The 25943-nt window shown below is 43.5% G+C and overlaps 1 protein-coding gene across 3 annotated transcripts; it reads right to left on the reverse strand.

The window, feature by feature from the left end:
- Positions 1-2442: 2442 nt before the first annotated feature.
- DIEXF (digestive organ expansion factor homolog (zebrafish)) lies at positions 2443-19977 on the reverse strand. 3 transcript variants are annotated; one of them, XM_009888423.1, is made up of 13 exons: positions 19877-19977; positions 18359-18398; positions 16906-17155; positions 16658-16666; positions 15915-16121; positions 13713-13801; positions 11926-12336; positions 9777-9996; positions 7515-7717; positions 6101-6283; positions 4442-4554; positions 3785-4030; positions 2443-2969 (listed from the first exon to the last, which is right to left on the reverse strand). In XM_009888423.1, the coding sequence occupies exons 1-13, from the start codon at positions 19975-19977 to the stop codon at positions 2723-2725; spliced, it is 2319 nt and encodes a 772-aa protein (XP_009886725.1). In that variant the 3' UTR covers positions 2443-2722. The 3 variants fall into 3 exon arrangements, with proteins under 3 accessions (XP_009886725.1, XP_009886741.1, XP_009886733.1); XM_009888439.1 differs by lacking the exon at positions 16658-16666 and having other exon boundaries at positions 15915-16106; XM_009888431.1 differs by lacking the exon at positions 16658-16666.
- Between the last annotated feature and the right edge of the window lie 5966 nt (positions 19978-25943).

Here is a 25943-nt window from a genome sequence, read left to right on the forward strand (position 1 = left end):
ACCCCCTTAAAGGTATGGTACTGACATCAAAATGAACAGGGTTTTGTTTCAAATTTGTTTCCTTAAGACGAGTAGCTACTCATCATTGGTGCATCATCATCATTGCCATGCCATGATTGCATGCTGTCAAGTAAAAAAAAAAGGTAAAATATTGTATTTGCTAATGTCTTTTCTTATTCCATTTGTGTTAGAATTCAGTGTTGAACAATTTAAAAACAAAACAAAACAACAAACCCCAGGTGTACATATTCCATTTCTAAAATTGACTAGGAGTATCCACAAGAATGCATTAGATTGAGCCACCTCACTGAAAGCCACATTATTGTCAGAAAAATGGATTATAGGACAGGCCTTTAAGTAACTCATTTGGAGCCAGCAGTTGCCTCAGCATGTGAAGCAGTGGCATCTGTGAATGTGCATCCAGGATGGGCCAAACTCTGACCTCAGCACTCACCATCTCCCAGACTCACTGTCTTTGGAGCCACTCTTGGACAAACCACTTTGTAGGGCTCTGAACTGCACCAGGGCATTGTTGAAAATAAGATAAAAAGGGGGCAAAGGAGAAGATTTAAATGACCACTTCCTCTCACCATTTCACTGCAATTCCACTATCAAGTGGGGAAACACCCGAGACGTGGGACATCCCACCACAGAGGTAGGAGGAAGCACCTGGGAACAAAAACTCCTTTATATCAGTACAGCGAGAGACGGGCTCCCTGTATCACCAAACCTGTCCAATCCGCTAGCGACACCCTGGGTAGGATTTCTAGCGCTGGCTTATGAGGCTCCTGACTACAGCAAGTAAGATTTTGCCAGGGCAGAAAAATCTCATGCATGAGCTCTCTAAGGGCAATCACGCATCAACTTTGCGCCTGCATCTCAGCGCACTAACTGGAGGCAGCAAAGAGGCATTTACACGTTGCTTGGGGAATCAGCAAGTTATAATTAGTAATCAATATTAAAAATGTAACACTGGCACATACATTTCAAATTTCAAAGTATGCTTGTCTTCGGAACAAACGCAGGCTGTTGATATAAAAAGCGTGAGGGTCTCAGACTACAATTTGGCCCTACCCCCATCAAGGCACTTTACTATTAATTTCAGTGATGGGGCAGAAAAATCCTTGCATAGTTAAGGCTCTGGCACAAAACTCTTGCTGCTTCTTTAAACAGTAGCTGCACTGCACCATATTATCTCCCTAAGTAGCTATCCCACTTTAGCTTCCTCAGAGGTCAGCTATTCATCTCTGCTAAGTACACCCGGTGTAGAAGGAAAATTCCTTAATCCTATTTTGTGTGCTTGTTTTCATACGCACAGCCACAATTCTCCCACATCGAGCCCCGGCCGCACAAGAAAAATCCTTGTTGGCCGCTACTGTTGCCTCTGCTGTACAGGGGACAGATGTTCCCAGGAAGAACTTTGCTGTGGCTGGCTCTGAATTCTTGCGTGCTATGGCAGAGGCACATAAAATTAACAGAAATCATTACTTAAAATGCAAAGCAAGAAACTGCATGGATTTGTGTCTACTAAAATGATTTTGGGACTTTAAGTGCTACCCAAGAAATACAGGAATGAATAATATGATAAAAAAGGGGACTAAAATTATGTGCCTGTGCATTCACTCAAGTTTATTTCACTTCAGTGTATTTACTTAAGCCTCCCAGACAAGAATTCCCTCAAAGCTTATCAACAGGATGGATGTTTCCCTCCTGCATTTGGGCTCACGCAGGACTCACCTGCCCCCCCCATAGAACAGCCTTCCTCCACCCCTAGCACATGCTTGCAAAAACTAACTTTTCTACTTTTAGTTCCTATTAAATTATGCTTAGCTTCCCGAAAGGAGAAGAAAAGGAAGAAGAGGCAGGACCACGACAATTCCATGCTGTGCGTAAGCAGCTATTAAGAGGAAAGGAAAAAAAAGCAACCAAACAAAACCCCACCCAAGGGGCGAGATATGAGACCACAGGTATTTGCAACTGTACTTGTTTTTGTGCTCCGCAATGCTGCTACGGTGATCATGGGGGGTAGGCAGGCCTGGGCTCTGCTGCCCACCAAGTTCAACTCTGTCTTCCTTTGGAAAAAACCTTATCCCTGGTAAAAGCAACCAGCCAGAAGGGCTGCTGTAAATAAGAGGCAGAGATATTTATGTCACTCAGGGGCAAAAAAACCCAAACCCAGAGCTCCTACCCAAGCACGCTCATTGATTCTCATTCTCACAACACTCAAGTTGAAGCAAGTTCAACTTTCATTCAGCAATATCCTTGTATTGAAGAGCCTTCGCCTGCACCTCCCTTACACAGGCTTACAGAACAGTGATCACTTTAATACTTGGGCACATTTTCTTCCCCTGGATTAAAGGAAGAAGTTGCCTTTGATAAAAGGTGAGTTTGCTACACCTGAAAATGTAGTGAAGCAATCCAATAAAAAGTTATTTATCACAGCATCAGTCTTTACAGACCAGTGAGTTTTTCAATATACAAGTAACAGTTCTGGATTGATTTTGTTTCTCTAAGAAGAAACACCCAAGCCCTGCTTTCTTGAAGGACATTCTCCGTTTCTTGTCAGACAGAGTACTGAAATATAAAAATTAATAATATATGAACAATTTCAACAGAATAGTAAAAGGGAGTAAAAAGTTTAATACTTTTTTAAAAAGCAACATCAAAAAGTGCATGAGGAGTAAAATCCAGGTCCATCCAATCGTTTAGTCTGCAATATCACTTATTCATTTTCTCCTGTAACAAAGAGGTGCACATCTTTCTTGGACTGTAGCATTTGAGCTGCGCGATCTATGCCAACCACTGCAGCCAATTTCTGAGCATCATACTTGGAGTAGAGCACTGTACAGGTCCAAGTAGCATCCACTCCATTGTCTGTGGCCTTCATCATATTACAAATCTCACTGTAGAAGTGGGAGTAGGTTGGTAACTCATAGAAAATGAGGTTCCTAATGCCTTTTATCATATACCTGTAGTAGGGAAAAAAAACAAAAAAAAAAGTAACTTTGTTGCCAATTTTTACAAAAATGTGCGTGTTAAAACATCAATCCTATCTCAGTTTTTCCAACTTCCATCATCTTCAATGCATGTCAATTGTAGCTCAACTCTACAAACCCTGTGTGATGGACTGAAGACTAAACACAGGTATGGAGTTGAGGGGTGGGGGGTGTCTAACACTGCCAGGCACTGTGACTTCCTCTAAAGTACAGACCACCACCAATTTCTGCAATATTCAGCCTCTTTGGCTTAGATTTTAAGACAGTGAAGCCTGATCAGACATGACCCTCATGCAACTTTTCATACTGCCAAAACATCTTCTGCTAATAAGAAAAACTGTTCCATTAGGAACTTCTAAACAGCTCCAGTCAGGACATAGCAAATTTTCCAGGTGGCCTCAGCTTGCCGTATCACATTATTGAACCAATTACATATCCTTTTCCAGAATTTTATGTAATTATTGTGGCACAGACGAATGCAAATAAAAGGCACAATGAAACCCATTCTGCAGGCTATATCATCCTGTCCTGATGTCAGTGGAACTTGGCAGCACTCACCTTCCTGAATAAAGCCCTGCGCATACCAAAGTATTAGAGCCTCTGCAAGGGACTGCCGACAACATGCAAAAATTTTCAAGTAAACTGAAAAGCTCTTACTTCAGTCAAAGAAGTCCTCAGAGAGATCCAACAGATTCAAAAAGCAATATAGCCCATCTTTGATTAAGGTCAGACTCTACTTCCAAAACAGCACACATGCAACTCAGAGGAAAACTCAGTCCACAATTCACCTTTTGTAAAAGTGGAAGCGCTCAGTGAACAACAGAAACTGCTTCTCTCCCTTGAGAAAGAACCGCCTTGCTCTGCAGACGCCAGCCTTTTTAGTGTACTCACAGATGTGAGTAAAATTCAGATCCTCTTTCTTGAAGTAATTTCGAAGACGAACGTAGTCAAAATATGATGGAACATAAATGAGCGTGTGTGACATGATGGCATCGCGGTACTCAGGCAAAACTTTGTTGATGAAAAATTGAAACCTGAGTTCAGAAAGCAAATATGTTTTAACCAGAGTTAACACTTAGCTTTCCAATACTGATATGACCTCAAATAGGAATATCATCAGACAACAGATTACAGAAGATTTTGACTACCTTTTGCCTTCTTTAACATCATAGGATTTCTACACATGCAGAAGATAAAAGGCAAAGGTTTATCAGCGCCACACAGAGAGACTGGTATTCCTTTCCCAGACTTTATTCTCCAGTGTCTTTGGGAAGGAGAAGTTTGGTATTCCCTTCTACCTGCACAGAGCCTAGCCTGCATCTGAAGACTAATGAAGGCATACTTCTGTGGTGAAATCACATTGTGTTCTGCAGGAAACAGCATGCTCAACTAAATCTGACATTTCAGTCATTAGGCATAGCAAAATAGTCTGGAACACAGAGTACCTTGTCTCTATTACAGAAGTTAAGTTTTCAGCTTCTAGCCTCCGAAAAACATGAGGAAGCTGGACCACAACGTGGCTAATGGAGCCATTGAGCGGTACGTTACGGACAGCCACCTGCGAGAAGAAAGTAGGACATTGAGGGAAGCGGCATTTCAAAGGCAGCCACCCTCCAGCCAGCTTTCTGCTTGCAACTCACATCTGCAAGCAACACACAAGGCTGTTTTTAAGAAAGCTCCAATACAAAACCACATACGCACACCAGATCTGTTAAATATACATGACCACTGCTTATGCTCTGACTTCCATATATTTGAGAGGGACAACTAAGGTTTAAACTTTTCCTGTTCACAGATGTGAGTAAAATTCAGATCCTCTTTCTTGAAGTAATTTCGAAGACGAACGTAGTCAAAATATGATGGAACATAAATGAGCGTGTGTGACATGATGGCATCGCGGTACTCAGGCAAAACTTTGTTGATGAAAAATTGAAACCTGAGTTCAGAAAGCAAATATGTTTTAACCAGAGTTAACACTTAGCTTTCCAATACTGATATGACCTCAAATAGGAATATCATCAGACAACAGATTACAGAAGATTTTGACTACCTTTTGCCTTCTTTAACATCATAGGATTTCTACACATGCAGAAGATAAAAGGCAAAAGGTTTATCAGTGCCACACAGTTATGGCAGAGACTGGTATTCCTTTCCCAGACTTTATTCTCCAGTGTCTTTGGGAAGGAGAAGTTTGGTATTCCCTTCTACCTGCAGAGAGCCTAGCCTGCATCTGAAGACTAATGAAGGCATACTTCTGTGGTGAAATCACATTGTGTTCTGCAGGAAACAGCATGCTCAACTAAATCTGACATTTCAGTCATTAGGCATAGCAAAGTAGTCTGGAACACAGAGTACCTTGTCTCTATTACAGAAGTTAAGTTTTCAACTTCTAGCCTCCGAAAAACATGAGGAAGCTGGACCACAACGTGGCTAATGGAGCCATTGAGCGGTACGTTACGGACAGCCACCTGCGAGAAGAAAGTAGGACATTGAGGGAAGCGGCATTTCAAAGGCAGCCACCCTCCAGCCAGCTTTCTGCTTGCAACTCACATCTGCAAGCAACACACAAGGCTGTTTTTAAGAAAGCTCCAATACAAAACCACATACGCACACCAGATCTGTTAAATATACATGACCACTGCTTATGCTCTGACTTCCATATATTTGAGAGGGACAACTAAGGTTTAAACTTTTCCTGTTTTCAAAGTAATAGCAGTTTGTGCTTCTTATACAGTAGGAGGGGAAAAAAAAAGGAAGCAGGCAAACCATTTAACAACAAAATAAATAAAAGATGACAACTTATGTGTGTCAAATTAAGAAAAATCAAAATCTGATTTCTGACATGAGACAGCTACCCATGAAAGAAAAGGAACAAATTAATACTGCTGCAAGAAGAGTAGTTCTTCGTGGCTTTGGCACAGCATTAGAAATTGTCATGCAGCATCATGGACATTCAGACTGAAATAATTGGGTACTGGAAACCACTGGCACAGTCTTTCTACAACTGAGTTATGGAATTTTTCCATGTGTTGGGTTTTCTGCTCCTCTCCCCCTCCCTTACGCCAGCATTTAAAAGAAGGCTTTCAGCTCATCTGTGAACTCACCCGCCCCATGTAATTGAAGCAGTGTTTGTTGAAGATGGAGTTAATCTGGGGATCCTGAAGAGCGCTGAACAGCAGCGTCTGGCGGTAGTACTTGGACCAGTTGTTGAGATTCAGCATTCGCACTCGGGAAAAGTCCACCCCGTGGGGATCCAGAGGCAGCAGGTTAATGTGCTTCATCAGATGCTACACAGAGAGATGGAAACACATCGCTACAGACTGGTATTCCTGCACCCAGACTGCAAAAGCCTTAACTGCAGTAAGAAAGGGAACAGGGACGAGCAAGACAGCACAGAATATAAAACAGTAGCGATCTCCTACGACATGACTGTCTGGAATTTACTGACCACATCAAGACTGATCTCCTTGATTTCCTGCCACAGAACTGAAAGTTACCATCTGTTTAATATCAGTACCCTCTGCTTCCAATCTTCTCCCATGGGGCAAGTATAATGGATTTGTTCGTATTAAAGTCAATGGGCCCAAGGTTTCTGAGCTGAAAGAAGCTCAAGTACAGTTTCCATCCATTCAGGGAGTTTGGGTGTCAGTGAAGAAATTCACCTTATTCTGGCCTTACTGAATGATGCCTAGGACGGGCATCGCTGCTGCTACATGGCAGGCAGTCGCACCCAAAGGAAAAAACAGGAAACAGGCTCCAGGACCAATTCCTTGGATATCGTGTAGGCTGATGTGCCTTTCCTGGGACTGCCCAGGACACAAGACACCTTCTGGGCTCATTCAAAATGTACAATAACATCATGCTGTCAACACACACAGCCCAGGTACCTCAAAGATGTTTCTATGTGGAAAAAAACCCTCAACTTTTCAACCTTGAAAATTTTTATTAACCAAAAGCCAAAAAGCATGGGTACTACTGCATAGTAGCCACAACCCCAGAACAGTATTTTCACTACATGTACAGGAAAATCTTCATACTGTTTAACTTTGGACATGACTAATGCTCAGTATCTCTACAGTCACTGGAAACAAGCACCAGCTCCTATTGCTTTCTGGAGGAACCTGAATTAGGCTGTATGGATTCCTCATACGGCTGCAATCTGAGACACTGGGCAGTCAGACAGCTGGCATATTTTCTCCCAGATGTGATTAAAGGAATCATCATTATCTCATCCTGTAAGATAATTAAAACTGTCAAAAAAATCTCTGATGAAATATGCCACTAAAGCACCAAATACTAAGATTTATAGAGAACAGGTGCTGAATACTACCCAAAATCTGTAGAAAGATTATTCTTAGTATAAAGAAAATACCAGGATGGAAGGAGGAAAAGGAACAAGCATACATGTCTGGAATCGAGTAAGTAAAAAAATAGCAATACCGTTCACTGCCAAAACTAAGTTTATCAGACTAACGAGACACAGTACAACTCAAAAATGAATACATACAGAAAACGCACCAGAACATGTTCCCAATTCTGCATCAGGTAAATATCTGCTTGATCAATTATGAGAACTTCTATTGATGACAGAAAATCAAAATCTCTCTTCTTCTCCCCCTCCGCGCCAATAATAGTCCTCATACCCAGGGGAGAGGCAATGATGATATCCGACGAATAAAATGGTGCATATAGTCTCATACTCTTCTGAAGAATCGCAACCCCTGTCCAACAACAACCAACAGCATTTTCTTAGTTAAGGTCAATTATCAGCCATATTCTTCCAACAAGCTCTGTAATAGTAACTCCCTATATTTCCTCTCCCTTAATGCATACTAACGATTATAGCTGGACAAAACCAATCTGTCTGAAACTCTTCTTTCCCTGAAAAGTGCTTACCCATCCCCATTTGACAAGGATTTGGCAGATTTTCATGAAGTTCACCAAACTCCTTCAGTGGTACTTTTTTCCAGATTTTTCATAGCTTAGACATTTTTTAACTGAAACACATTTTTGTGATTTTCTGCTAAAAAGGGGGATGAAAGGGCTGAAGAACTTAAGGGGAAAAAAAAAAAAAAAAGGCAGAAATGATTAACTATTCCCTTCTCCCTAAATCCTAAACTTTGGCCTCTGCCATTTGGTACTATAGGAACTGTTACCTTAACCCGTCATGAAAGATTCAGTGTGGACCTCTTGACTATAAACTGCCTTTATTCACACGGCCATGAGAATTGCTACTAGAACACAAAGGAAAAGGTTCTTCGTGTGACGATGACTAAAAGCAAACCAGCCTTGCACCTCCCCTGGCATTGCTTCTCACACTGCATGTCCCGGTGTACATGCCAAACTAGCTTATGCATCACCTCTCACGTTAAAGAATGAAAAAGGAAGGAATCCAAGGCGTTTGTTACCTATGCTGTAACTACATGGCAATATTGCTAGGACCCACAGTTTTCTGATCTTAAAAATCAAGGTAGTCCAGGCCATATTCAAACCACCCACTATAGTCTGCCCAACAAAGGTGTCTCTTCAGCTTCTCTCCCTCCCTGTGTGAATCCAGCTATCATGGGCACAGCTGAAGGCACTTGCAAGAATTCCACACAGATACCTATAGGGACCCCTCCTGCTATCTATTTTAACCCAATGATAAAAATGGAAAGAAAAAGACAGGCATAATTGATTGAATTTCCAGGAAGCAGATATCACTTGTCACAGCATATACACAGTTTAACAACATCAAGTCTTTTTTTCTGTTTAAAAATGCGAAAGGGTGGTTTTAGTAAGGCATAACAAATGTGCTTTAAATTAGATCTTTGTGCAGAAGTAACAGGGTGTGAGGCACAGTAAGAAAGAATAATTATTCTGCTTCTATGATTTGCTTCTGCAAGTAACAGCACTGAAAGTTTCTTTAAGCATTTCTTCACACCTAGTAAGTGGATCAAGCAGACTGAGGAGGACTGAAAGGAAAATTATTATGCTACTGAAAGTAAGAGGCTCTCAGCCAGAGAGATATTCACTGGGGAAGGAAGAAAGACTGAGTGGGACATGCTTGCATCTTCCACTGTATCATTACATCTCTTGGGATGCCAATTTGTCTTTCAAGGGGCAATAATTTCAAAAGCCTCTGATCTGTAAAGTTAAGTTAGAAAAACAGCCTACTCATCATGGCAGCTCCAGGAACCAAGCCACCAGCTGATTCTCTGCATACTGAGTTACTAAACCAGCATGAGATTACAATATTATGAAATAGTCATATTACAATATTATAAATTTGCTGCTTGTCCAACAGCCCTACTTGCTGGCCACCCCTTTGCTTTCATGAAAACCATGGGCAACAGTAGAAAACTGCTTTGCTCAGTACCGAGCTTTGATTTTGTTCCAACCATTACTGATTATGAGAGACATTGTGAATAGGCTGATTAAACACAAAAGTTGGGTTTGCTTTTTTTAATAACATGAAAGACTTTGCTGCATAATCAAGGCTTTCCCTCTTCAAAATGAGGTGTGGGCAGTCCTGCTACAATAAAGCAATCATTGCATTTTAAGTGATTCTGAACTTGATGTGAAAATCATTACTTTTGTATCTTCTCTTCCTTTTTAAGCTCTGACAAGGCAAGAAAGTTTTCCAGAAAAATCCAAGTTGCTAGTAAAAAAACAGCATGAATGCTCCAGAGCCCAGTCTCACCAGAACTTCCAGCCCTGATAGCTCCTACACATTTAGGAAGAACTTGTTACTTCTCAGTTCTTTACAACCTAAAAATCATCTGTTCAGTAGGTCATTACCAATTCTGAAGTGGTCATCAATGTTGCCAGCAAAGACGGCTTCATAATCTTCAGGTCTTTTCAGGTTGGGGGGTTTCTCTTCTGGGTCAGAGCCAAACTCCCCTTTGAAGCGCTTTTTATTACTTACATCTATTTTTTTTTTGTCGTTCACTTCAAGAAGACTGATGAAAATATGCACAATTCGCAAAGCGCACTCCCTGAAGGGCACTATCATCAGCACCTGCGTAGATCAACAGTTACAACAGAATAACCCATATAATATGAACACTCACAGTTAACTGTATTTTACATAATTTTTATTAGTTAGATCTGCCCCCCTGGGGCATCCCAACAAACAAAACAATTCTGACATGCAGCAAGGAGGGAGGATGTGCTGGGATGCAGTGTGCTCATGAACAGGTACAGGCCAGTAGCTCAGGTTGGTTCCCCATCTCAGACCCATGGTACCATTACAGGGGAACTGAAAACAAAGCCTGTTCTCCTGTTCTCCCTACTCAAACAAGCAAGAGCTCCCACAGTGCATAGACAGGGTCAATGGCTGGCTCTGGGATTCACAGAATTCACAGAATTCACAGAATGGTTAGGGTTGGAAGGGACCTTTGGAGATCATCTAGTCCAACTGTTCCAGTGCTCCACTACCCTCAAAGTAAAGAAGTTCCTTCTCATGTTAAGATGGAACTTCCTATGTTCAAGTTTATGCCCATTACCCCTCGTCCTATCACTGGGCGCCACTGAAAAAAGACTGCTCCCATCCCCCTGGCATCCTCCCATTAAGTATTTGTATGTATTAATAAGATCCCCCCTCAATCTTCTTTTCTCTAGACTAAAGAGACCCAAGTCCCTCAGCCTTTCCTCATAAGAAAGGTGCTCCAGTCCCCTAATCATCTTTGTTGCCCTTTGCTGGACCCTCTCCAGCAGTTCCCTGTCTTTCTTGAACTGGGGAGCCCAGAACTGGACACAGTACTCCAGATGCGGTCTCACCAGGGCAGAGTAGAGGGGGAGGATGACCTCCCTCGACCTGCTGGCCACACTCTTCTTGATGCACCCCAGGATGCCATTCGCCTTCTTGGCCGCCAGGGCACATTGCTGGCTCATGGTCATCCTGTTGTCCACCAGGACTCCCAGGTCCCTCTCCACAGAGCTGCTCTCCAGGAGGTCAGCCCCCAACCTGTACTGGTGCATGGGGTTATTCCTCCCCAGGTGCAGTACCCTACACTTACCCTTGTTGAACTTCATCAGGTTTCTTTCTGCCCAACTCTCCAGCCTGGCGAGGTCACGCTGTAAGGCAGCACAGCCTTCTGGCGTGTCAGCCACTCCTCCCAGTTTTGTGTCATCAGCAAACTTGCTGATGGTACACTCTATCCCTTCATCCAGATCATTGATGAATATGTTGAACAAAACATGGGTGGCAATAGTCTCTGTACAGCACTCTGAAATATAATATCTAATTGGGGAGTCAACGCAGAAACCAAAGGTGCACAGCAAACACTGAAACCCAACTTTGAAATTGTTCAACAGGTAGTTGGCACCACCAGTGACAGGCTAGCCCTAGTTAAATTCACCTGGTTATCAACTAGAGGATGCTGTGAATCCAGGGAGCCTTGGTTTGAGGCCCGCACCACCAACTACGGGTGGCCTTGACAATGGGACTGGGAGTCCCAGACGTCTCCCAGTTACAGAAAGATCATTCCATGCAGGTAAGTCCTTACAAGTGCCTTAGGGGAAAAAAAAAAAATCTGAGACATCCCACACTGGGTGACAGCCCACACTAGCTGCACTAACACTGAAGATTGATGTGGAGGCACCTTTCTGTACTGGTAGATTTAGAAATGAAGCAGGAAAAGGCAACATGTCAGTCTGTAGCGATAGGAGGACAAAGATAAAAAAAGAGAAGTGAAACTCATGGCTCAACACAGAAACAGGCAGGCTAACAACCCTATGTTCACATCTTCTCACAGGGTATTTGCCCTGGCCACAGCAAATGACTTCCAGGCACGATAAAGTGATGTGGAAAGGCACAGGCCCAGGAACATGTCTCTTGAGAGAGCAGCCACAGAAATACTTTTGGATATAATCCCAGGATGTTCATATAGCCTGACAAGACAACCAGGGCGGGGATGGGGGAATCAAATTAATGAAACTCCCTTACCTTAGGTCTAGTGAGCCCCTGATCCCTGTAGTCATCATTGTCAGTCCCTGGCTTTTGGTCTCTTCGTTTGGCATTGTTGCTGAGCACCTGGGCATTTGCCTTCAGAATGTGGTTCAAGGCATGCAAGCAGTAAGCATGCCGGATTTCTTCGCCATTTGTTAAAGCATTTCTTTCTGGATAGAACAAGTCCCGGTATGTATTCATGATACAGAAGAGCTCTCTTTGTAATGGGGTAAAAGTGGGATCGCTTGGTTTGTTCACTGAAGACAGGAACTGTTTATTCACTTTTGGCCAAGTGGATTCTAAAGGCTTGTGAAGATAAAGCTGTTTCACATCCACTTCTTTGTCTGCTTTCAAAGTTTTATGTTTCTCCAAAGCAGAAGAAAAAGTTAGTTGGCCCAGCCTTGGCCACTGAAAAAAACAAACCAAAGAGGAGTCATATGTACCAAACTTGGGACACTTAAAAGCACATCACCACAGCTAGCAGTTTAATCAAGTTCATGAAACTTGAGAAAACTCTTTTCATAATACAAGTTCAAACCTATTTTTCAATGTGCAATCTCCTCCTTAGAGTCTACCAGGGTAAATAACAATAAACCTGAGCTCAGTAGATCTGGATGTATTTTGCAGTGTTGTGTCTAACTGCCTTCATTTTACAGATGAGAAAACCGAGGAAGGATGTCGTTTCTGCCTAACCCATCTGGCAAATCAGTGGCACAAACCAGGGACAAGATGAGAACCCTGGAGTCCGACTATACTTATAGATCAGCTGCACTGAGGTACGTGCTTTGTTTAAAGATGAAAACAAAACCCCATTAGGGACTAAACCCAGAAGTTGTGAATCAGTTGCTAAATACAATCTTGTTGGAGTCCGTCTGATTTTGAGGGCAAAAGCTATCACTGTAGTAAGGGAAAACTCTAAACCTTCTGCCGTGCAAGTTGTCCCTATCTATCTCCATAAAGTAGCTACACCAAGTTAAGCAAAGATATATCATGCATCGCTTGAGGTGGCACTGGTATTTTTGGCGACCATATTCCAAAAAAGAAAAAAATAAAATAAAATTTAAAAAAAATCACAGCTTTCTCTCTGACTGACTAACCATTGGATATCTTCCAACGTATGTCACCCAGCATATGGCTGACCAGAATGTAAGGCAACCCTCCAAAACAAAATCAGATGCAAAAAAAGTTAGGAAGCAAAGGTTGGTCTAAAAATGAGTATTTTAAAAAACAATATTCTCTCTCAAGCAATGAGGTGGCTTTCTGGTACTGTAATTCACCTATTATTTCCAGAATTAACAATATAAGTACTAAATTCCCCTTTACCAGCTTATAAATGTGTACAGAGATACAGCCATCTCGAAGCAGGAACATGAAAGCAAAGTGCATCACAAGTACTTTTAAGACTGTACATGGTCATCTCACAAGTTCAGTTGCAGAGCACGTCCCTGGCATTGTGCTCTTACCACTCAGAAAACAGTCCTGTTTCTACCTGGTGCCAAGAGTACTAAACCTATGGTTTTGGGACTACAGATCAAACTCTAAAACTGTGTTTTTCAGATATGTCGCTACATGCCTCTGTAACAACAGACTTTAGATTTCAACTCCTGCTCAGCACTAAGTGAAGAAGAAAACACTTCAGCAACAACAGTGACAAAATCTTGACAATTTCAGTGCCAACAGCTAATAATAACAATTATGAATGTACTTCACTTGTATTAAAAAAAAAAAAGATATTTTAATCCAGGCATCTTTAGGAACTCTGGATGGCTAAAGAACACTGTTACCTTGCTTTGACTTGAAGTTTTAGGAAGTGTAGACATTTTTTCTATTTCTTTTTCTTCAAATTCTTTGTCCATGTGCTGTTTAAATGGATCTATTTATAACAACAACAAAAAAAAATATCTTGAGAACCATTGTAGCTAATACTGGAATGAAGTTTCAGAATGGATTTGCAAATGAGACGAACAGTTTCCATGCTGGCCAACACCACAGTTAAAACTAGTTATTTCAAAGCACTTGGAGATGAGAGAAAGGATGTCAAATTCTCTCTACAAGAACAGAGAGAACAGATTTGACAGATTGCTTTTAAAAAAAGAAAAAGAAGCTCTTATGGAAGTACTAGAACTTTCAATCGCAAAACAAATGTTGGACAGGAAAGCAATATGTAGTAGAAAACACTGTGGCAATTTTCTGCCTTAAGCTCTGACAGATCCATCCCTTACAGGTGAAACAGGCTCTCAATAGTAAAGACCCAAGTGAACTTACTGCCCTTCTTAATTTATAATCGGTTCTGCCAAGGGCTTTGCATCTTCGGCCAGTGATATGAATACTGTTTGTGATAAAGCAGAGAAAGATAGGAGGGTTTTGGGGAAGGAAGGCAAAGATTGCCTGAAGCGAGGAAAAGCCTGATTTATTTAATCAGCATTTCTTTTTGGAAAGGAAAAAAGAGGCAAGGAACTGTAAACTCATATTATATTCAAAGACACTAGCATGCACAAGTCACATGCAAAGCTTATTTTGAAAACCAAGCTCTGTACACTGCTTGCAGCACAGCAGCACTCACTGCATAAAGAAAACTAATTAGACAACACTACTGCTTGCCAAAGGATATCTAGCCCACAAACAAGCTATCCAGGGAAAAGTCAAGGCATTTGCTAATTATGACACTGTTAAGAATATCTTCCCAGCAACACAAATGAACAAGATACCATTTAACTGTAATACAGGTTCTCTCTTCAGTTAAGTTTTACCGATTCCAGCATTTGTCAGATAAAGCAGAGGGAATAATGGGAAGTATTTTCAGGAATTCTAGTGACCCCAGGACCAGAGTAGAAATTCATTCCCTTTCTGCTATCTTAGGTGACTCATTTTCTGTCATAGATTATAAACCGACTTCCAAGCTATAGGAACCCACTGAAAAGTAGTGCATCATTTATAGGTTGAACAAAGCTGTTCCGATACTTAGCATGCAGTTGGAGAGCTACGGTTCTCATTAAAATGCAACACCAACAGCCTAAGTAATATTCTCATGGTAACAAGAACGAGCTGTTTTTTCTATCACATGGCCCTTTGATGCTTCCACACATTTCATGTATCAACTAGGCTGCCTCCCAGATCTAATGTCAGCTGCTGCTCCAAGATGACAAGCCAGCATCACTAGGGATGCTACAAACATATTTCTCTCTCTCAAACTATGCCATCTGATATTAAAACCACAGAGCATGAAATACGAATAGAAGCTCTGCAAGTGCCAATGTGTGGCATATCACCAAAAGATCACACACCCGTGCACACAGTTATTTGTATTACACATGGTGGGACGTCTCCAACACTGGAGCTCAGATTACACCCATCAGCGCATTGCGGCGCTGAGATTCTGGGCTACACCCTTAAAAGATAGCACACAGATGCTCCACTGACGCCTCATGCCTTCCTGATCCTGGTGCAGTTGGACTCCTCTGCATAACCTTCAAAATTCAGAGAGCCCTAAGCATTTGTCTAAATTACTGTGGCTGCCCCAAGCTTCCCAGAAGCTCACCTCTAACTCCACTGAGTTGTGAAGGATGCCCTCACAGGTCAGCTTTGTGATTCTCTCCTATGCTGTCTGTGCCAAGAATATCTTCCACAGTCAAGTGCAGGCTTGCAGGGCCCTGCATATTGCACTAGCTTTTTAAACCACTATTAAATCAACAGAACAAGACAACACCCTCCACACACGTTCATCGTTCCTGATATTTCAACCTTTATCGGCCATAACAGAAACTACGTGCAAAATCCCAGTCCACAGAAAACAAGTGGTCCAGCTACACATCTGCATTAGCGTTACTTGTCCCTTATGTAACCAGCTCACATGTGGGCAATACAATGAATAATGTAGCGAAGAACTCAGAAGCTACATAGCATATCATAAGGGTGTTTGATAATTTACATGTTTACAGATACTCCTCTAGAGGCAGATCACTAAACACAAACATATTGTGTTTTACCTTCTGAAAAGGCTTGTGAAGAATTGCTGTCTCTCTTATCTGCATTGCAATCTCCACTCTCCTCTTCCATGAAATTGGTTTCCAAGCTAAATTCAGATTCATGTTTCACATCAGTAAACTCCTCAATTACTTCATGACTTGGGTCACAAGAGGTATCTGCGCCATCAGCCTGCTCCTGACCAAGCGTCTGCTCTGCTGTGTCTGTAGCTGTGAATTGTTAGAGAGAGAAATGGGTTATATTCTACAGGAAAAGCCACTGTCTGTAGCTACACCTCCTGCTAGCTAGGTTTTTCCCTTTGAGTTACCTATTTTTTTTTCTCCCAACATTCTATCCGAAAAGATAAAAGCAGGTTTTGTATGTTACAGTAAAGAAGACATTTGGCTAGCATGCCAAATGTTATGTAATACACAACACGTTTCCCCAGAGAAAATTAAAGAAATAACCTATTTGGGGAATATAAGTTTTAGTTTCCAAAGACCCCCAATAACTGAAAATAAGAAGAAGCTGACTCCTCTCTCCCAGAATTTCTTTGCAGACTTCATGAATGAGGATGCCTCGTCATAAAGGAGGAGGTTTCCTTCCAATTTAAATATTCTTTCTTCTGCTATGAGGCAAAACTTTCCCTCCTCTCGGTGGCAGCAGCCAAGCCAGATGCTGTGTGACAGAACAGCTTGCGTCTCCCATGAGTGGGTGAGAACCCCTGGTATGCTGCTCCATGTGGATTTCCTCTGTGCTGCCGCACAAACAACATCTGAAGAAGCAGCAGCGGGCTGTCTGCCGGAAAACGAGCACAGCTACCCTCTCCCCTGCTAAATCCTTCAGCAGCTGCTGTTCCCACCCACACAGAGGCAATGGAGCAACACAGTCTCCAAGCCAGAAGAGCACCCAGCCAACAAGCCAGTCTACACCAGGATCCTGGCTAAAAACATTGGTTATTCAAACCTCCTAACTGAATCAACATTTACCACAGCATGGGAAAAGACAGACTACCTTCTTTCTGCTCTGGTACATCATTCTTATCTTCTTCACCTCCATCTGCCTCTCCGGTTTCCTGGGACCCTTCACTGTCCATTTCTGCCTCGCTTTCCCCATCTTCTTCTGATTCACTTTCATCATCTTCTTCCTCACTCTCAGATTCAGGAGAGGTCTTCAAGGTAGCCAGGAGCTTATGATATACAGAGACCTGTTCCACTTCAGTCTCCGAATCACTTTCTGCACTCGATTTATCAGAATTCTCAGACTGGAAGGGAAAAATATGAGTGTAACACCGACAACAGCAACACTCTATTAGGCAGCAGGCAAATACCCTCACCTCTAGTTCCCATATTATGTTTCCCCTCTCCCATCCTACCCTTATGTGGATGCAGGGGAATTTTTCAAAAATCACCACTGTATGCAAATAGTTATGCTGGACACATCCCATTTAGATTTTGAAAGCATCTTGGTAGACTTAGGCTGAAGTGTCTCGGTCTGCGCTGATTTGACTTGGAGCATCACAAAATCTGGTTCTTTCAGTCTCAGCTGAGTGAGGACATTTGATCTCCACAGACAAGGTGTTCACTGAACTGGCACTAGATTTTCCGATGAAAACCACACACAGAGCAAAAATTGTAGAAGGGCACACAATACAAGGGACAGAGCACACTGAAAATGCTTCTGGCTTTCAAGAAGGTAAGTGAAATAGCTGGCACTTGACAATAGTCCACCAGGGAGTCAATCAGGTATTGCTCAGCTGTAAAGCTCTAAGCTTCAAGGAAGCCAAACTCAGAGCCAGTTCTGTCCTGGGCTCACACAAACCAATGACAGTGTGCCAGGTTATAGCCAAAATTATAGTCAAACCAGGAGTATAAACACAACACCATTTACTTCTTTCTTAGCTCCTTTCAGCCCAAAGAAGAAAAATCAGTAAATAGGATATTAATGCAAAAAATCATGAAGCGAAAGAAATGAACAAAAATAATTAATTTTTCCACACTGAAACTTTAAATTCCTTTATTAATCTGATGAAAAATAAGGTTACCAAATCCTGACTGAAGGAAAAGTAAAGCAATGGCAACCTGAAGAAAAGGAATTACCACTAACACATTTCTTCGTTCAACAGAGAACGAAACATCTCCTAACTTGTGTAGCACTACGTTTATTAACATTATTAAAACAAGTTAAAGCATGATTTACTTTTCACTGTGACTAAGTAATATGCAAAAAAACCCCAAGAAGACCTATGTTATTTCCTGCTGCTTCTGCCCTCTCATGGTATTACAGTTTTGAGTACAGAACAAGCCAGAGACACACAAAAATCACATTCTTTTTTTTCTCCTAAACACAGGTTTTCTAAAGGGAACAACTTAATCAGCCTGAATAACTTGGTAACGTGAAATGCTAAGTGTTTCACTTCACTGAACTACAGAAAAATGAAAGTAAGGAAGAAATAAAAATATATTACCAGTTCACAGACTTGAGTTGCTTCTGGTCTTCCAGAAACCCTGAAAAGAAAGCATTGAAATATGTTACTCTGTCAATGATGTTATACACAAGGTCAAAGAGATGAAGAGGAGAAGGAATGAGTTACACAAGTCTTAGAGAAGTTAAAAGAAAGCTTAAAACCAAAGCATCACACAATTCTCCCTAAAAAAAACCAGACTCAGCATTTACCCTGAGAGGTTACCCTCTCAGTTGATGTTATAGTCTGTATGTGAAGTCCGAAGTGCCTAAGCATTATAACCGATCAAGAAGTGAAATGTTTTAAAGCAGAATTTGGCCCAATCAGAAGATGGAACCTTAAAAGGGATCTGAGGAATCCAACTACAAGGGTAGTTTGTACAACAAAGTTAACTAGAGCAAGAGCCTACCTCTAGCACTAAATATTGATCTGTCAAGTGGGGAAAAAGACCCATATTACAGCATAAATTAACCTCTAATTCTGAACACAAGACACTGTACCAGCTGGGCTTAAACTAACCTCAACTCTTTCAAAAAGATGGGGAGCCTTGAGTGGGACTGAGAGCCACTGCACAGGGCGAGGCGCAGGACACTGCTCCCTGCAGGGCAGGACTCTGCCTTCCATCCCAAGCAACACACACCGGGAGGGTCCCAGGGTACACACAAGTGACAGACCTGAACACTGTTTGCCTGCTACTAAAGGCACACAGCCTTAAACTGAACAGGTGACCTGACAGCATCTTCCTCGCAGGTTTCTAAGACTTTACAGCAGCATCGAACCACCCAGCATTTGGACTAAGGAGCTCATTCCTCACAAGTTTACATGGGGGTCCAAAAGTATGGTGCCGTTTTTGACAGACGGGCATCCTGCCAGGGCAGCCAAGGTTCTGAGATTGTCAGTGCTGTACTTTCGCAGCCCTTGAGTCCAACGAGCAGTGGCAAAGTTAGAGAGCCCTGACAAGCCAAGGGACTGACCTAGCACCAAAACGGGAGCCCACCTCATACTCCTACGCTTTTCCACTCCTCATGGCAGCCACCAGGCTGCTCAGGAAGACTTTATGACATTCCTTGCGAGCAATCCGAGCCCATATTTTCTGCTTTCTCTGCTTCTTTTGAAATTTCAAGCTCACGAGGACACACTCCAGCACTTCAATGTCTTTCTTGTAGTGAGGGGCCCAAAACTGAACAGTGTTCGAAGTGAGGCCTCACCAGTGCCGAGTACAGTGGGACGATGACTTTCCCAGTCCTGCTGGCCACGCTATTCCTGATACAGGCCAGGATGCCGTTGGCCTTCTTGGCCACCTGGGCACACTGCTGGCTCATATTCAGCCGGCTGTCGACCAATACCCCCAGGTCCTTTTCTGCCGGACCCAGCGCGGGTTAGCCCGCCCCGCGGGGAAGCCCCAGACGGCCGAGGGGATGGGGCTCCCGCCCGGGGCCTCCCGCACGCTGCGCCCGGCGGCTGCTGGGGCAGGTGGCCGCTGGAAGCCAGCCAGCCGGCCCGGCCCGGCCCGGGACTCACTTGTCATAGAAAGGGTGCTCCTCCCCGAACTCCCTCAGGTGCTTCTTTTGCTTCTTGCTTAGGTTGCGCAGCAGCTCCCGCTCGCCCCGCCGCTTCCCCATGCCAGCCCCGCCGCCCACCCAGCGTGGGGAGCTTCGCCGCGCTTTACGGCACGCTCGTAGCGCGCCGCTGTCGCGCTGCCGTACGGCGAGGCCGTACCCCACGGCGGTGCCGGCAGCCCCGCGCCTCCCGGTGATGGCGAGGGCGGGCGTCGCCCCTTCGGCGGGTGGTTTAAGCCGCGTCTGGGGAAGGCAGGGCTGTGGGGCGGCTGGAAGGAGAGGCCGCGGGCCGAGCTCGGCCCCGCCGTCGGCCAGCGTTGGGCTGGAGGAGGTGGAAGGGTCCCGTGAGGGGAGTGGGGCGGGTGTTATGGCTGCCAGCCTGGCTAGGGAGGACAAGACACCGGCAGGGGTTATTTGTCCCTAATTGCTTTCAAAATCAACAACGTGACGAAAATGCACACCGTCACCTCGGTGACTTGGCCGTGAGTGCGACCCCACGCTGCGGGTGGGTGCGCGGGCGCCGAGGAAGCACAAATGAGGGTGGGCCGAAGAGATTGAGAGCTGCCGCCTTTCCCTTTGCGCTGCACTCGCTGCAACTGGAAGCTGTTGCATGTAATTAGCATACTGTTTTCCCCATATACATCTGGAGATATGATTTTGTTGTCCCTAAATGAGGGTTCTTCATCCAGGGTGTGAGAGCCTGTCAACACACCGGGTCGAGATATTTGTCTTTATTTCAGTGCTGCAGAATTGGGTGCCGGGTGTTTAACAACAGCCAGCACACCTCTCCTTTCCAACCGCCCAATATTTATAATGATAAAATACAGCTGGTTGGTTTTATTAACGGTGATTCATTCACTGCTCCAAACTATACATATGCATCTAAGTTCATGTGTAAAACATTTAGGGAGGTTACCTGATTAGCACGCTCATTCTTCACAAAGGGGTGTGTATTTTAGCATTGCAATTACCCAAGGTTAGTTTGGGATATGCTCTTGGTTCGATTTTCATCTGGCAGTTACATTTTTTGTTATCTTATGTCTAAGTCAGCAACTGCAAAAGAACACATAAGACACATTGCTTTGTTTCACATCCTGTTCAGGTGAGGTATTTTCTGTGATGTCTCAACTGTGTCCCAGCCAAAACTTCTTCATAAACTTTTAACTTTGTTCTTTTGACATCAATTAGGCAAGCACGGGCATCTGCACAAGCTCCGATTTCTGCTGTGGGAATGGTCTTTAGGAAGAAGCTCTGAGCTTTCTTCACATAAAGAATATTTATATATTTTTTTTAATTCTGGCAGCATTATAGATTAATGCAACATTACTTCTGATTTCTGTTTAGATATAGAAGCAGTAACAACCTAAATGCAATCCAACCTTCCTAAGAGACTGACCCTCTGTATATGCGGGGGAACACTGCAAATGGCATACTCATGCAGACACCACTTGAACAGCAGCATCTTCCCAAACGGCCCCATGGTCTGCAGTGCTGGGCTAAAAGCCACGCGTTTTGGGGGGAAACCTCTACAATAAGACTAGAGGTGGAAGAAGAGGAGGCCCAGCAGAAGTCCTTAATGTTCAGATTGCTTTAATCTAAAAGGTAAAATCAAAAGCTCCAAATGAAATCACACTAAATTCTGGATCTTCTAACATCTGACTGCTGAATCTTACTAAGGGTGAAGTTTAGGGCTTTAGCCTGTACAAAGATCTACAGTTGTCCAGAAACCACCTTACATTATGTCAAATAAGAAACAAAAATCAAACTCAATTCTTTGCTGTAAAGTTCTTTATGTTCCTTATGCCCCTGTGTTTCTGCATGACCTAGCAGAAACTCCTCTGATCGTTGGTAAGGGGGGGCTGTACATGGGGTCATAATGCAGGACTCCGCAGTCTACTTATGCTTTCCCTCCTGCAAAATGTGCACAAGAGATTCCAGTTTGTCTCCTGGATAAGAGGGGACCAGAATTAAGTGAAAACCAGGTAATTCCAAATATGATGGAGGCATGGACTATTTGGGGGGAAAATGTTCTAGCAGCTGGTGATTGTAGCTTCTCGGTAGTCTATCTGGACTTGAGGGCATCCACGGGTTTGGCTGAAGCAAGCAGACATGTTAACTGCACTTCAGTTATGCAGAAGCCTCCAGCAGTTACTCCTGCATGTTGTTAATACCACTGCCCGTTCAGTAACACCAGTGAAGTTGACTGACTTTACAGATAAACCCTTCTGGTGTGAAGGAAGTTGTCTTAATCCAGATCATTTTGCTGACCCGGTTTACCGAGTAGCCTCTGTCTTGGTTTCAGCTGGGCTACAGTTAACTCGTTTTTGCAGGCGGCTGGTGTAACGCCGTGTTTTGGATCTGGGATGGGAATAGCAGATAGCGCACTAGTGTTTTGGGTTGTTTCTAAGCTCTCAAGACCTTTTCTGCTCCTCCCCCCGCCCTGCCAGTGAGCAGGCTGGGGGGGGGGGCACAAGAGGCTGGGAGGGGACACAGCCGGGACAGCTGACCCCACCTGACCAAAGGGATATACCATACAATGTGTTGTTATGCTCAGTATATAAAGCTGGGGGAAGAAGAAGGAAGGGGGGGACATTTGGAGTGATAGTGTTTGTCTTCCCAAGTCACCATTATGCATGATGGAACCCTGCTTCCCTGGAGATGGCTGAACACCTGCCTGCCCATGCGAAGCAGGGAATGAATTCCTTGATCTGCTTTGCTTGTGCGCGTGGCTTTTGCTTTACCTATTGTCTATAACTGTCTTTATCTCAACCCACGAGTTTTTTCCTCACTGTTACTCCTCTGATTCTCCCCCATCCCACTGGAGGAGGTGAGCAAGCAGCTGCATGGTTTTAACTGCCGGCTGGCGTTAAACCACGACACCCCCCAGGAGATACATGTGAGCGGTAGTCAGCTGTGGACCAGCAGTAAAAATTGCCTTAGTAGGCTCTGTCAAAGCCAACACATTGTGTAAAACCACTGACTAAACTAAACTATTTCCGACTACCTTTTTTTTTTTTGTAGAATTGGCAGCCATGCTCTGTAAGAGGAAAAATATTGCCAAGCCATCCTACCTCTGTCAGAAGTGTGAAAAAGGAGGTTTATTTGCGTGTTGCAAAAACTGTTGCTTATCAACTTCTACAGTTTGGCACTGGGAGACAGCAGGAAGAGCAGGAGTCACTGTTCAGAGCTGAACTTTGAGGACTTGGGAGCTTTTGGGGGACTGAACTTGGGCACAACCGCTAAGGTAGCGAACAGCTGGAAGCCTGTGCATTCATGGATGCATTAAAACAAAAACAAAAGGGAAATTACAGGAATTTGGTGGTAGTAAGGATATAGCTTGGGTTTAAGTGTTGTTTAGAAGTGTCTCTCTTCAAAAATTCTGGCTATATTTCACACTACTTATGTGAGTTTCATTCTGCTTTTTAATGTTGCCTTAGTGAATTAAAAATGCATTAATCTTGTTCTTTTGTGATGCTCTGAATGCCCACACTTGCTTCTGCAATCATTTATTCACACTTCTTTTGATGATAACTACCTGCTTGCAAGATTTGGGCCTGTAGCTTAATAGCTACTGTCCCCCATTTTCCTTCATCCTGACTTCAATTTCACCCTCAAAACTGATTATACTCCTGGCACTGCTGCCCCCTTTCTGCCTGACTCCTTCCTCCCTCTCTCCTCCCCACACCTTGCGTGAGAATCCTGCTCGGGTAGGATTTGGTGCTTAGGATTAAACTGTTTGTGAACTATTTAAAACATTGTGTGGCCATTCACCAAGATGTATTAGAAGACGTGCTCCCTAGGAGATTAACACCTCAGCTTCTCCTTGGTGAGGCACAGGCAGCGAAGCAGCACCGACCTTGACATCCCACGGGACTGGAGAGCATGTAGCCATGCAGTGTGTTACGGTAATCCTTTCTGTAAATTAACTCTCTCTTCCTCAGAGAACATGTAGCAACAACAACAAAATAATTTTTTAACGTTTCCAACTCACAGGCTGGATGCAACACATTTTTCCCAAGGCAGTCAAGAGGAGGACGATGTAAAAGTCCATTCTTTTTGGTATCAGGGGCTATACGAGGAACAGCTACAGGTCAGCCTCTGTGATCCACGTTGAAGCATTTCTTCTGTGTTAGACAACTGCAGGCACACTAATACAGGGGCTTGTTAACGTATCTGGCAGGCTTGGGCGGTGCTTAGCACTGTGACACAGGCTTGTACAGACGGGCCCATATTAAGGCAGTGTTTTCCCCTGAGAGAAGGAGCAGTGCAGGAAGAACGCCATCCAGGGGGCAATGGCAGAGCCACCCCAGTTTGGTGGGCCCGTGTCCCAAACCGTGACCCGAGTCCCTCTTGTCAGCAGTGAGAGCTGTACGCCGGGCGGGGCTGGCTGGCACCTCAGCAGCAGCAGCGTACATAACGCAGGCAGCTCAGCCATCCAGCACCAACACCCCTTCCTGCCCATGTCCCTTTCCTCGCAGCGGGGTCCAACGGTGCGTGCGTGCAGAGCCCACCTGGTGCTCCTGAAGCCCTCCCTGCAGGTGGGAGCAGCGAGTCAGCAGGCAGAGGGACCCTCGCCTCTGCCGGTGATGGTGGAGGGAGCCCGAACAAACAGTGGGGAAAGGGAAGCACAGTGGGGAGTGCCAAACCTGGTTCCCGCAGGCTCTCTCCACAGCTTTTCCACAACTCTGTTCTAAATGAAACATAATTGCTGATACTCCATCAACTTAAAAATTTCAAACCAAGTTGCTAGCTGAACTTGCACATCACTTCACTGGAGCTTCTAGTTGCTAGCATCAGATCATCAGTGGTGTTCTTTTAACAGATTTCCTATGCAGCAGTGTCTTTGATTCCAGCAATAATATTGGAAAGAAAACCAAGGCTAAAAGCTTGAATTATTTGTAATCTGCTCTGCTGACCTAATTCTGTCAGCAGCCACGATTAAACCCCATCAGCAGAAGTCTGCTCTGCTACCTGTGTATCTTCAGCACTTTCATCTGCGTGACATGTTCCAGAGACACACGGTTTATAAAAGCCGCTTCCTTTATTTTAGAGAACTCTGCTAACTTAAACATGTCGGACTCCTTGTTGTTAGCTTACTGCCTTCATTCTTTTGTCTTATTTATCGGTGCAGCACTCACTTTTATGATTTTCTTCATCCCTGCTTTTCTACTTCTACTTTTGTTTTTTCCCTTGTGAGGTGCCATTTTTTCATTTTAGTGTATGTTTTTAATTGGAATAAATGTATTGATCACGTTCTTTTCCCATCCAAATGCACAAATGGAGAGCTAAACTTGAAATCATTTTGCCTTAAGTTACTTAGGCAGTGGAATTTATAAGCTATATGCTACAGTCCGTGGCGTAAAGTTGAATGCCCAAGAACACGAATGCCTGCGGAGTTGGCCGTTTCAGCAGGCCAGTTCAGCTGCAGGACTTTCAGGATGTGGCATGATTTTTTCGGTGACAGAATGATGCTGTTATCTTCTAAAGGGTAACACAATCCCCCTTGGAAGCTAATTGAAGGTGTTACGCTGACCTCCTGCAAGAGCAGAGCATGGGCATATTTAAAGCAATGGATTTTTAATACTTCTTTATCTGTCTTTCTTTAGCATTAATAATCAACAGAAAGTTATTCAGGCAAATATTTTTTACTTATACATGGAAGTTGCTTGTTTGTTTATTCTTATGCAAAACTAATTTAGCTAAGAACAGAACTTCTCGGTGCTTTTGTATTAAACATCTGTTCTCAAATAGCCATATTTAGCCTAATATTCTTATTTTGCTGATGGAAACTAAGTTTAGAAACTGCTTTGCCACTGCTTTTGTTTTTGTTTTTGCCAGTGTGAACTTATTTCAAGTGCTGGTGTTGAAAATAAAGCTGCAATGCTTTTGAAAAGAAAAAGGCTGATATGTTTACTGACACTGTAATTCCTTACACTGTGGTTACTGTAATGTGTTGTTAATGTAGAAACTACTACAATGAACTTACTATTCCTTAAAGAACTACCAGGCTTACACACTGAAAAAATATG

This window comes from Charadrius vociferus, unplaced genomic scaffold (genome assembly GCF_000708025.1).
Source record: "Charadrius vociferus isolate BGI_N301 unplaced genomic scaffold, ASM70802v2 scaffold340, whole genome shotgun sequence".
NCBI classification, from domain to species: Eukaryota; Metazoa; Chordata; class Aves; order Charadriiformes; family Charadriidae; genus Charadrius; species Charadrius vociferus.